At 38.2% G+C, this 13,898-nt stretch overlaps 1 protein-coding gene across 1 annotated transcript in view; it reads right to left on the bottom strand.

The window, feature by feature from the left end:
- The window catches only part of LOC149077988 (solute carrier family 60 member 1-like), a 40,270-nt gene that overhangs the window by 21,028 nt on the left and 5,344 nt on the right, over window positions 1-13,898 (bottom strand). Inside the window, exons 2-3 of the mRNA XM_089241547.1 lie at window positions 3,805-4,000; window positions 2,798-3,025 (exon numbers count right to left, since the gene is read on the bottom strand). Of these exons, the coding sequence (XP_089097673.1) occupies window positions 2,798-3,025; window positions 3,805-4,000 (424 nt within the window). The remainder of the gene's footprint in view (window positions 1-2,797; window positions 3,026-3,804; window positions 4,001-13,898) is intronic.

Below are 13,898 nucleotides of genomic sequence, written 5' to 3' on the forward strand. Positions count from 1 at the left end.
GGTCTGATGACTTGATAAGCGGAGTGACAGCCAATAGCTGTGCCAATTCCTGCCTGAGGATAATTGGGACTTCCAAAAAAGTGATTCGGTAAGCGGTATGACGCGTTAACCGGGTGACTCACTAACGAGGTTTGACTGTATTTGTGCCTGTTATTCTCTGTGATGAGACTTTTTAACGGGGGAAGATCGTCTCGCATTCGCGAGCCTCGAAGTTGGGAAACACAGAAAACCAACTTCAGCCGACCATCACTGTGGTGCCGGTGGGGCTCGAACCCGGGACCTCGATGATGACCACTCGACCGCCACAGCGGTGACCACCAATAGAAGGGCTGAAAACTCCACCGTTGCAATCAATAGACATCATCGGTGGGTGCAAGTGACGGCAATCAAGGAGACGAAACGACCTGCTCGGAAGACCGTCATCTACTAGCGTTTCAGAGGCTGCGGAATCTGTACCGTCCTTCATTGAACAAGGTGATGATGGGTACTAAATAGTACCGTGAGGGTTGGGTGAGTGGAAAAGCACCACACAGCTATAGTCCAAGAAAAGAAGAGGATATGCTGTCCGTCCTCTGACACAAATGTGGAACAAGTGACGTATCGGTGACATCGATAGTCGACGTTCATCCGAAAAGGTCGTTTTGTCTCCTTACTTGCCATAACCTGCACTAACGATGTCCACCGCAATAGTTGACGAAACGTCTGCTGATAAAAAGCCCGGAAAGTGGCAAAACAGCTCAAAGGTGAGGATACTCTTTATATTCCGGTCGTGAAAGCCTATACCTACTCTATTAAATGAATTAATCTTTTTCCTCATCCACAAAGCTCACAGACTCCTCTAAAGTCTTTAGAAGAACCCCCCTGGTCAAGAACCACTGCTTTTAACAAGTAAATGACCTTTTTTGGCTCCCCCTCAACGTGAATAAGAGGTAACTTTTTGAATGACAAGAAGTAAAAGTAACTCGGGAAGAAAAAGGACTAGGGCGGGGGGGGAGGGGTTTCTCAGGTTGAAAATTTTAAAAGGATGCAAAGCACAAAATTTTTTGTTTGTTACGTAAAAACCTAAATTTTGTTATAGAGTTACGATGATAATTTACGGGAGGGGGGGGGGGGGGTACCACACTTAAAAAATAAAAATAAGTTCCAGTTACGAGGGGGCATCAGGATTTCAGAGATGCTTTCGTGGGACATGGCCTAAAACAGGTTGGAAACCACTGGTTTTTCGGTTGTAGGATGGAGGGTGGAGGGGATTGGTACGGGGGCGGGTTGCAGGCATTGGATATAACTTGTATTTTTGCTCCCTGATGCAGTATACATACTCTCCCTCGGCTAGAATGCATGTTATATAAATACAGGTCTCTCACACACACACGGGCGTGTCGGACGATATAGCGGAAACTCCATACGCTCCAATATCTCCCGGTACGGTAACAACGTGGTGGTTATCGAAATGAAGCTTCTTCATTTTATAGAGCTACCACTCGCTCAAAATAATCGATATATACTACGGGAATATATGACTTACCTTTTTAGGTAATCACTCGCTCATCAGGGCTCACACATTCCTTGAATTGTGATGTCTCCAATGTAGACCTATGTATGTCAGGAATTAATTCCAGTTAAGTGTGTGCGGCACTTATTTCATCATTCTGTAGAAATGCGATGAATTCGGAATGCGAATGTAATTCTTTGATGGTAACAGTGCCGTCTTAACGCATGGGCCCACCCGGGTACGCCCGGTGGCCTCATGAAAATGGAATCAGGATCAAATTTTCGAGAGTGAGCATGTGAATTTGTAGGTAGGTTTCTAGAAAGGGGCTCAGAAAAATCAATTTTCCCGGGGCCCACGATGCTCTTAAGACGGCCCCGTGCTGAAACGAATAGTCTTCAATTTGAATAATATTTTCAAAAGGTATGGAGATGTACCTATAATTTCCTTATTCGTCTTTTCTAGCGGAGACAATAGTGTAGGATAACAATTATTTATAATATAATAATACTAATGCGTGATCTTCATCACTGCTAGAATCGCTAGAAATTTGATTGTATTCTATCCTGGTTTATTAGGTACATGAAGATAAAAAGGTAAACTTAAACACTGTGTCGTTTTTACTCATTTTCCCGGGCTTTGAGATTTTTTTTTTAGTAGCGCCGTGTAAGAGAAAACGGGCAACTCGACTCGTTCAAGTCAACTCAAGTTGAGGCAACTCGAGTTCGATTTGAGTATCCCCGTGTGAGGAGGTGGCCCTAAAGTAAATTTACGTGGGCCACTTGAGTAGTTTGATTATTTGTCACGAGCCACATCAGATGACTTCGATGGCCATATTTGGTGCGCGGCCTGTGGGTTGAGCATTCGTGGTTTACGGCGACGATGTTGACATCATACTTCGCTCAAAGGCGGTGAATAAAACAGCCCAAGGTTTCAAGGTTTCTGCTCTATATTAAACCAGTGTAAAAGCCAAGTTGTAGATACTTTTTCCAAAGGTAGGTCTGGTCAATAAATGTCCAATAAAAGTTTTTGGTGTGCTGCCAAAATTTTATTTATAATGACTGCTAAGACTATTCATTACCAAAAATTACCATTGAAGGAGAAAAACATTAGTTGGTTCAACGTGTATTTGGGGCGAGGGGGTTTTTCTCCTCCCATTCACCGATACGCATGCATTTTATTTCGACTGTCATGCTGATTCCGACCTGGATTTCGTCCAGTTTGGCGAATTGCCTCAAGGTGAGATGCTTCCGATAGCGACGAGAAACAAGCGACCGTATTTCAATAAAGTCCTCTCGAAGGTCTTACCATGAGTAAGGACATGATGAGGAAAGCGTAGTCGATCTTCGTCATTCGCTGGGCTTCCTCGAGGGTCGTGGCCGGCATGCTGTCATTCCAGTCGCTGACCTCTTGCTCGAACTCGAGGGCCACCTGCGTCGAGTTGCTGATGAATATGGTGCAGTCTTCGTTCAGTAGAAAAGGTTGAGCGATCATCGGGCTGACGAATGCCCCGACTCCGTAGAAGAAATGTATTGCCTGCAAACGACATGAAGCGCAATCAGTTTTTTTTCAGGTAACACGGGATGGATCGTGTGCGGAAAATTCACCGACAACAATTCACCACTAGGAAAATTCACCGAAAAGCAATTCTACGACAAATTGACATAGGAAGTGAATGGATGAGCAGGTGAGTAAGTGAGTGAGTGGGTAAGTAAGCAAGTGAGTGATTGATCAAGTGAGTCAGGAGTTACAGTGAGCTGGTGAACAAATGAGTGAGTTAATGATCTAGTGAGTAAGTGAATCAGTGAGTGAGAAAGTGAGTGAATGAGGGAGTAAGTGAGTGAATGAGGGAGTAAGTGAGTGAGTAAGTGAGTGAATGAGGGAGTAAGTGACTGGCAAGTGAGAGGATGAATAAGCAAGTGAGTGAGTAGGTGAGCAAATGGGTGAGTGAATGAGCAAGTAAGTGAGTAAATGAGGGAGTTATCTACTGAGCAGGTGAGAGGATGAATAAGGAATGAGTCAGTCAGTCACTCATGCTGTCACTCACTCATGCTGTCACTCACTCAATCATCTAGTCACTAACTCGGTCACTCGCACGGTTATTCACTCACTAGCTCATTCACCAACTCATTTGGTCACTCACCCGCACGCGCACATCCACGCACTTGCTGAATCACTCGGTCACTCATTCACACTCAATGGTGTCGGGGGAATTTTCCCTATCGGTAAATTGCGTGGCGGTGAATTTTCCACAAATCGAGATGGACAGTTGAGATGGCCACTCAAAGAAGCGGTCAGCGGGCATTGCCCTTTACCTGTAAGAACGGCGAGACGTCCTTCTCGTACAGTGAGATCATAGTCACGTTCGCCACGGTGTCAATGATGCCCATGAAGAAGCCCATGACGGCCAACACCATAGCTAGTCCCCATAATGCGTTGCATAACGGTATCGCAGCCATCGTGAGCGTCATCATAGTGACGCTGACCAGCAGCAACATGTCCGCCGAGCATCTAGAAGAGAAGAGAATCAAAAATACAAAACATTCAGAATTCAGAGTTTACTTTTCGATAGTGGCAACAATGCTGCGGAAAAATCATGCAACAGAGCTAGGCAATGACATTTTTACCATAGGCTGGTTGCGCCATCTAGTATCTTGCATCTTATAGTAGTTAGTCCCTTAGTAAATGCTATCCCTTCCCATTCCACGAGCATGCGCTTTGACGACCAGAACAAAGACTACTGTGACTAAAGTGGTCTACCCTTGATGTCAAGATGTTCTCGAAGCAGAGGAGATGGATTTGCACTGGAGCAGTGTTTTTTACCTTTTCCCTTTCTTCCCCCCCCCCCACCTTTGGCAGGGCCGTCTTAACGGCATCAAAGGCCCCCGGGCAAAGTGATTTTTCTGAGATCCCCGCCCCAACCTGGCTAGATATATTTACCTACAAGTTTGCATACTTAATATCGAAATTGTAACCGGATCTCATTATCATGAAGCCCCGGGCTGACGGCATTTAGACGCCCTTTAAATAATATTCCCTTCTCCCTTACGCCAGGCGCAGATCCAGGGATTGTGTTGGGATGGGCGTCTGATTGTGTAAGTTCGTAGGATCGTTCCACATTTTACGGTGAACCCCAATTTTCCCCATATTATCTGGATCCTGAGAGGGGGTGATCACCCGCCTTCCTCTGGGTCCACGGTACACCTCCCAAACTCATCCAGTAGCGTGACCGATTCAACTCATTGAATGGTTTTTTTCAATAAATTTACGGTGAACAAAAATTTTATAATAAATCGATCGCAGAAACCCCCGGGCTAGCGTCCAGTGATGTCCCTCTGGTGGGCATTCCATAAAGGGTCATGTAAACATCATGAGCCCGGGGGAAAATTATGTTCCACCCCACAGTTTTGCTGACGGTAACATCGAACATATTTACATACTCAGCCTCGATAATTATAGCACCTGATCTCATCATGTAGGCCCCTTTCCCTATGGGCACGGGGCCCCTAAACAATGCTCGAAATGGATGAATGCGTTAAGATGACCCTAGTTCTATGGGTAGATTGAATTCTGAAAGTAGTCGGTTCTCCCAAAAACAACATAAAGATTCCACAATGGTATAAATATCCAATGATTACACTTCACTCCAAATTTGAAACACAGAGGGCAGCACTGGCGAAATGGATAAGGATAAGCACGCGGATTTGGGTACTCAGTTTTCCCGGCAAAACTCACTTTTCGAAAGGGGTGGAACATCGAGCTTATATTACGTACATTGAACATTGAAGGACCGGACACACCCCGCTTCCCATCTCAGAGAGATATCGAAGCTTATATATATAACAGAGAGATATCGAATATATTACTAGAGGGAGTATGACGTCAGTGGTCTCCGCTTTGGCAGTGCTGAGAACGGTGTCCCCCAACATCTCCGTCGAAAGATCACGTGACTCGGTGCAAACAAACACGATCCCCCATAGAGGTCAATTTAATGAAACAAATAATTTCAGTTCCAAAATAAATGAAAGCGATAATTTCAGCGTTAATGAAAGAAATAATTCCAGAATTAAGAAAAAAGGATAATTCCAAAATTAATGAAAGAAATTATTCCAGTATTAATGAAAGAAATTATTCCAGTATTAATGAAATAAATAATTTAATCTTTTTTCATCTTTAGGTGAGTTCTCTATCCTTTTTTTCAATCTTTAAAACCCAATATTTAGAGATCGAACTGTACATTTCTATGGGCAAACGAGTTTTGTTTTCACCGAGTCACGTGGTTTCCTTGCATTAGATGTCGCGACGGCTGGATGCTCCCTCCAAGTAATATAAGCTCGATGGGGTGAAACGGTAATGATTCCACCTACAATAGTAAAGACCAGGGTTGGCCTCGGTTCAGAAGAAGAACAATTAGAGCAGGGGGGCCTTACTTAACCTATGAGTCGTGACCCAAACTCGCAGGGGTTTCCGAAATGAGTCGTTCAAGTCCCCTTACAGCCAGGGAGTTCTCGAGCTATGGGTCCCGACCCAAACTCGATTCCCATGAGCTTCCAAGACGGGTCGTAAAAGCTTACTTGAATCTTGGGCTACGGGTCACGACCCAAACTCCATTCGCAGGGGCTTCCGTTCCGAATGGGTCGTACAAATCCACTTACAGCCAGGGAGTCTAGCACTCTGGGGCCCCATACCTGTGTTCGCCAATACCCATCTAGATGGGTGATTCAAGCATCAAAGTTCCATTTTACTCCTCAAAATTCCGTTGAGGAGTGAAAACACTCCTTCAAATTGTATTTTTTTAGTAGTTACTAAATTAATTACTAACTTATCATTACTTATTTCTTGCCAACAAAAAATAAAATACCCCTCCATTTCTGAAAATAACCCTAAAATTTTGAAGAAGAGTGAAATTACTCTTCAAACTTATATTTTCAGATTTTTAGGTCCCGACCCAAACTTGATTCACAGGGGCTTCCGAGAAGAAGGCGAACATATCCACTTGCAGTGTTATGAATGCACTCATTCCGTCCCTGGCTTCACTAATTTCGAAGAGCAAACAGTCCCATGGGTCGCGAAGCTGATCTTGGGTCGCGGCTGGAAAAGTTTGAGAACCACCGAATAAGAGCCATGTGTACATTGCGTGACCCAGACACAATTAAAGTAATCACCACAATTTAAATCTATCTCACTTATATCGGCTATCGTATTATTCCAAGTTGGTCAAGGTTCCGGGACACTGTCGATTATCAGGACTCGTCCCCCCCCGTTCGATAATAACGTCCAAGGACGGGACGAGATGCCATCAGATTGTCCCTCTGACATCTTTTTACGGCATTGTAAAAAATGAAAAAAACCACAAAAACTTGGTTTTTTGATCGATATTTTGATGTGTGACAAGTGGAGAGACTTTCATGGATCGATATCAACCTCATTCCAGAGATTAGGTCGCCACCCGATGACGACGCAGGTCGAGCTCGTCGACAACACGATACGGTAATAGCTTGCTTGTCCCGTATTCTGTTGAAGGTTATCCCCGTAATTTGATAATCCTCTCACTTTTTTTCTTGGAGATAAAGGAAACCACAGGCGTTGCATTATTCATACACCTTGGATCGGAAATAAAATTACACTGATTTAAAAGAAGTTCGTGACTCCATTACAGTCACCACCCACGGATGACCATACGTCCCGGATTTTTTTTGGAAGAAAAAAAAAAAAAAAAAAAGAGTCCTGGTTTCTTGTAAAAACAAGGCCAATTCTTGAATTTTTATTCTTCATTAAAATCAAAAATTGTTTTTCGATTTATAAATTGTTTTATCACAACTATAAATAACGGGCCGTTCAAGTATTACGTTAGCAAATTTTTAGCCATTTTTGACACCCCCCCCCCCTGTTAGCAAAATTTCGTCATCAGCTCTGCCCCTCTAAATCCCAACGCATATCAATGGGATCAGAGACTTACACAGGTGGGTGGGGGGGCATAGGAGGGGCCCCCTGTCGATCAAAAATTTATTTTTTTAATGTAAAAAAAAAATTTTTAATTGAAATTTTGTAAGAAAATACATTTATATGTAATTATAATCAATTTCTGTTAATTTCAATGCTATTTGAAGGCTATGAACTCAGAATTTATCTTTAATAAATTCATTGCGACCCACCTTCTAAGCCACAAATGCCAAACTTGTGACCCTCGGGGATATCTGATGTGGTCCGCCACCTCAAACCTAATTTTGGTGGAAAATTAACTAAGCGGCACATTTACATATCACCTTAAGGGATTCGTGGCGCAATTCCAGAGTATTTAAGTACCCCGTAACACATTTTCAGATCACTCAAGAAGGCTGTGGTAGTTCCGGATCACTTAAGTGACCCGCGACTCATCTACAGATCACTTAGACGACCCACGGCATAGTTCCAGACCACTTCCGTTGTCTGCGGCACATTTAGAGATCTCTTATGTGGAATGTGGCACAGTTTTGGAGCGCTTAAGCGGCCCGCAGTGCAGTTCTGCATCACTCAAGTTACCCGCGGGACATTCCCAGATTAGTGATCAACGGCATAGTTACAGATCCTTTGGATGACGAGCTACACAGCTTCACAACACTAAGCTACCCGCTACACATTTCTAGAACAAACATTTCCAGCTCACTTGAAGGATCAGCGGGACATTTAGAGATCACTTAGGTGGTTCTATAGAGAACTTATCAATACTAGTAAGAATCTTAGTTCAGGTGCCCACAAACTAGCGAAAGGTTCTTCTCGTTTTTGGTACACCCAGTAAGATGCCATTGGGGGCCGTTTAAGTACTACGTAAGCAAATTTTTAGCCATTTTTGACCCCCTGCCCCCCCCTTGTTAGCAAAAGTCAGCAAATCGGAAACCCCCACCCTCCCCCATCGAAGATGACGTAATACTTTAACGGCCCCGTAAGAATATCTCATATTTTTATAAAGGGTAGTTGATGACGTAAGCATTATTCAAACTCCCCCCCCCCCCGCCTCCTCCCTTAATGAATGAGAAAAGATTCAGAATGAATGAAAAAAGATTCAGAATGAATGAAAAAAGATTCAGAATGAACGAAAAAAAAGATTCAGAATGAATGAAAAAAAAGATTCAGAATGAATGAAAAAAGATTCAGAATGAATGAAAAAAAGATTCAGAATGAACGAAAAAAAAGATTCAGAATGAATGAAAAAAAAGATTCAGAATGAATGAAAAAAGATTCAGAATGAATGAAAAAAGATTCAGAATGAATGAAAAAAGATTCAGAATGAATGAAAAAAAGATTCAGAATGAATGAAAAAAGATTCAGAATGAATGAAAAAAGATTCAGAATGAATGAAAAAAGATTCAGAATGAATAAAAAAGATTCAGAATGAATGAAAAAAAGATTCAGAATGAATGAAAAAGATTCAGAATGAATGAAAAAGATTCAGAATGAATAAAAAAAGATTCAGAATGAATAAAAAGATTCAGAATGAATGAAAAAAAGATTCAGAATGAATGCAAAAAATTATTCAGAATGAATGCAAAAAATGATTCAGAATGAATGCAAATAATTTCATAATTACTAAAAATAAAAAAAATTACTAAGAATCTGGTATATTAATGCGACAATGTTTCCAGAATTGATGAAAGAAATTATTTCAGAATCCACGTGGAAATTTGAAATTAAAGAAATAATAACACGTGACACACCTATCTGCGACCTGTTGTTTGGGATCTTCACACACGATGCAAACACAAAGATTTACATTCGCACATGTTAGTTTCATGTTATTCTAATAAATCTGTGCGTAGCGTTACGGCGAAACATGTATGTAATAGATTTTTTTTACACGTGATTGTATGTTCCAGCGCTATCTATGGGATAATGGCAAAACTTCGTGAATCAAATTTTTCATTGGTCTAAAAAATCAGAAAATTATTTCTTCTTCATTCATCAAAATTCTTCAAAATTCATCTTCTATACTTTAATAAAATTTGATTTCTAATTTTATTAGAGTAAATAGAAATAAAAATATTATTTTTTATAACAATATATTTATATTGACTAGAAAAATCTGTAGATTTCATTAGTTATGTTTCATAAATGTAACAAAGCCTATCCACCATATGAAGCGATTTCATTGTCCTTTCAATAAGGGGTGTTTGGGGGCCCCCCGAACGTTTTTGGGGCCCCTTCTCTCAAGTTCGAATCTGCTTATTTTTTTCACTGATGGGAATCGGTATCCTAAGAGGCGTACGTTATATGCTAAAATACCAGAACAAAAATTCAGGAGTAATCAATAAATATTTATCAGAATTCACAATAAATTAAAAAACAAATAACTTCAGATAAATTGAAACAAATAACTTCAGATAAATTAAAACAAGTAACTTCAGATAAATTAAAACAAGTAACTTCAGGTAAATTAAAACAAGTAATTTCAGATAAATTAAACAAATAACTTCAGATAAATTAAAAGAAATAACTTCCGACAAATTAAAAAAGAAATAATTTCAGCTAAATTAAAAGAAATTATTAAATGATTAATGGTAGAAGTAAGTTCACAGAACAATTAATAGAAACAATCAAATGAATAATGAGAGAAATAGTTAAATGAGTTATGAAAAAAAATAATTAATTAGTAATGAAAAGAATAAGTTCAGAATAACTAAGAGAAATAATTAAAATATTAATGAAAGAAGTGAAGTTAAGAATAATTCAATTATTAACGAGAGAAGTAAGTTCAGAACAAATGAAAATTCAGAATAAATGAAGGAAGTTATTTTCTGAATGAAATGCGAAAGCCATTTCAGAATTACTAAAAATTACTAAAATGTTTTCAGAATTGGTGAACGAAATTATTTCAGAATTACTAAAAATCTAATATATTATTGAAAATTTGCAATTAATACGACAAATGTTTTCAGAATTTTGGTGAACGAAATTATTTCAGAATTTAGGAAAATTTAGAATTCAAGAAAAAATAACATGTCACACCTATCTGTGATCCTTAGTTGGGAAAGATTAGATCTTCACATATGATGCAAATGCGAATCGTTCTCATGTTAGTGTTTCATGTTATCCAAATTTATATATTCGTAGAGTTACGGCAAAATATGTAAATGAATCGGTTTTTTTTTTTCACTTGATCGTATATAGCGCTATCTATTGAACAATAACATAACTTCCTGAATAAAATTTAAATTTGTCTCAAAAAAATTTAAAAAATCAGAAATTATTACTGAGTTGTTATAAATTTTTTTTTTTACAGAAATGTCATAAATTTTTAAAATTTGTCTTTGAATATTTAATAAAATTTAGTTTCAAATTTTATTCTAGTAAAATTTCATCAGAATTATAGTTTTATGATGTGCAGGTGAATTTTGTGGGGCAAAATGAAATTTTGTTAGCTGTGATTCATAAATGTAGCAAATCATTCGTGTAGAGCATGGGGGTCAAACCAAAACTACCATGAAGCTGGCGGGCCATTAAATCATGTTGTGGTATTTAACTGTAATATGGTCGGTGAGACAGCCTCACCGACTTTAGCCCGCTAGACGTGTCCCCCCGCCCACCCCACAGTAAATACGCCTATGCTGCTAGTCAGCATTATTCTAAGAATACTTAGACTGCAAATATTTTTCCCTTTAAAGTTTATTGATAACTTTGTCGCCATTGATGTCCTCATGAAACGATAAAACATTAAAAAAAACAAGATTCCCGGCCTATAAAAATGATAGATAATGACGAGTAAACAACTCTCACACAGACCAGTCATAATATTTGTATACGACGGCTTTGTGCACGAGGTTTACACCGGTTTACACCAGAAAGACCGCGGTTTATTTCATTTGAACACGTGGGCAGCAAGCAAACCAGCTGACAGTTTACCCAGATGTCGGCTTCCACTATCAGAATAAAAAGATCGGAGCGGGTGATACAAGAGTAACATCTGCCTTCATTTCTGTGACATAATGACATGTTATTTTAAGAATAAGGTCGGGTAATGTTGAAGCACCTTCATGTCGCCGAATCTGGCAACAATCAGTGGAAATTGCAGATTGTCGGTACAAAATATGGTGACACTTTTATGAGGTCTTTGATCCGACGACACACCGCATGTGTGCATCTGAAAAGAAGCCGCCATGTTGAACAGATGGCGCCATGAGATTGATATTAAGAGTGTTGCGTTTCTTCTCAAATTTATTATTATCAAATGCGTTTAAATTCGTGTCTTTTTTTTTTATGAATTTGCAGAAAATATCGCAATATTTGATTGTGATATCGGATATTACATGTTATTCTATCCATTCAGGAATTTTGTTTCTTCCTTTTCAGAGAAATATCATAATTAAATGTTAATTTCAGTTTCAGTTTTACTATTGCTGCAATGATAAGTTCCATTTGATTTGATAAATTTATGATTTGATAAATCATGAATGTCTCAAATGTTCATATTTATGCAAACTTTTTTGAAAAATAATTCAAAAATTATAAAATCAAAAAATCAGGAATTGTTTAAATAGATTAAGAAACTATAAACAGATCCAAAAGATTTTATCAGGGAATCATGAATTTGTTCAAAATTTTCTACTAAAAAGTCACGAATTGTTCAAAATTTTCAATTAAAAAATCACAAATTGCTCAAAATTTTCTGTCAAGAAATTATTTGTTCACAATTTTTTTTTTAGAAATTATAAATTGTTCAAAATTTTCTTTTTAGAAATCGTGAATTGGTTCAAAATATTTGATCAAGAAATCACGAATTATTCAATCTAATTCAAGATTTCTAATGATTTCACGTAACTGATTCATGATTTCTTGATAAAATATTTAAAACAAAGAAAAATCATGAATTGGCTTTAAATGTTTTATCACGAAATCATGAATTAAATTTTTCAAAAACTTTTATTCAGAAATTTTTCGAAAACTTTTATTCATAAATTTTTCAAAAACTTTTATTCATAAATTTTTCAAAAACTTTTATTCAGAAATTTTACAAAAACTTTTATTCAGAAATTTTACAAAAACTTTTATTCAGAAAAATTTTCAAAAACTTTTAGTATAAACTTCTACTGAAAAATATTGTTTTTCTTCCTCATGAAAAATTTTTAAACTTCTTTCAACTTTACCAAGTATTTTTTATCTTTGAAAAATTTCATTTACGAATATTTAATACTTATTTCTTCGTATTTTAGTAAAAAAATTAATAATAATTTTCTTTTTTTATAAAATACTCGAGGGAGCAGAATTTTCGAGTAAATTTTGTAATTTGAATTCGTTTGTAATTTGTAATTTGAAATTTTAATGCTCCAATACTATTTAAACAAATCTGTATTAAAAGTGTACGCTTATATGTTACTCATTATATTCAAATACACTCATTAAATTGTTTCACGAGATTTCGGTGGTCAAGACAAGTAGGACCCCCCATCATGAAAAGGGGCCCAAAAACATTAAAGAGAGGGTATAGTATATTTCCAGGCATAGCGGACCCTTGCCCCCCCCCCCCCCCCAAAAATGATCAAAATTTATAAATATTTTCATGAAAAAATTCAAGTATTAAAGAAAATACATTTACATACTGTCTAAATCTTTCTGTTAATTTTATCAATGTTTATAGAGATTTTTTAGAAGAGATTTTCTCTCTCTGTGCCCCCATGGACCACACAAATGTGGGGTGGGGGGGTGGCTAACGGAGCTCCAGCGCAGGACGATTCTCGTCATTTTTTGTTTTCCACGATATGAATTCACACTAAAAGGGCCCGTCAAAGAGATCCTGGCATAGGAGTGCCCCCGCCTCAAGGGTTAGTCCGCTACTAACTACTACATACTACTTAACCGTACATGCACCATGTAAATCAGTGATTCCCAACGTGGGCGTTAACGCCCCCTTGGGGGCGATGGAAAGCTCCAGGGGGGTGGTAGAAGCTACGGACATAACATAGGGTCCTATGGGCTAGATTGCGTTGGGGGGCGATGGGAGAAAAACATTCCTGAAGAAGGGGGCGATGGGGCAAAAAAGGTTGGGAAACTATGATGTCAACCATGGATTTTCAACGCATGGCCCGCGGGCCACATTTGGTCCTCGGAACTTTTTTGGTGGCCCACTGATCATTTTCATACAATGGTTGAGGAATGATTAATTTTAGAATTAATGAAAAAACAGTTTCGGGGAATTCATGAAAGAAATAATTTTTGAATAAATGAAATAATTTTTGAATAAATGAAATAATTTTTGAATAAATGAAATAATTTTTGAATAAATGAAAAAAATAATTCTAGAATGGATGAAATAAATAATTTCAGAATTATTAAAAGATATAAAAACTTATAAATCAATGAGAGTAATAGTTTCGTAATTTCTGATAGAAATTATTTCACAATCAATAAAAGACAGCCGTGTCTGAAAGGTTGGAAGACC

The sequence above is a fragment of the Pholcus phalangioides genome, unplaced genomic scaffold (genome assembly GCF_987345545.1).
Source record: "Pholcus phalangioides strain wild (caught in Gottingen) unplaced genomic scaffold, Ppha-v1.0 ptg000014l_1, whole genome shotgun sequence".
In the NCBI taxonomy this organism is placed as follows: domain Eukaryota; kingdom Metazoa; phylum Arthropoda; class Arachnida; order Araneae; family Pholcidae; genus Pholcus; species Pholcus phalangioides.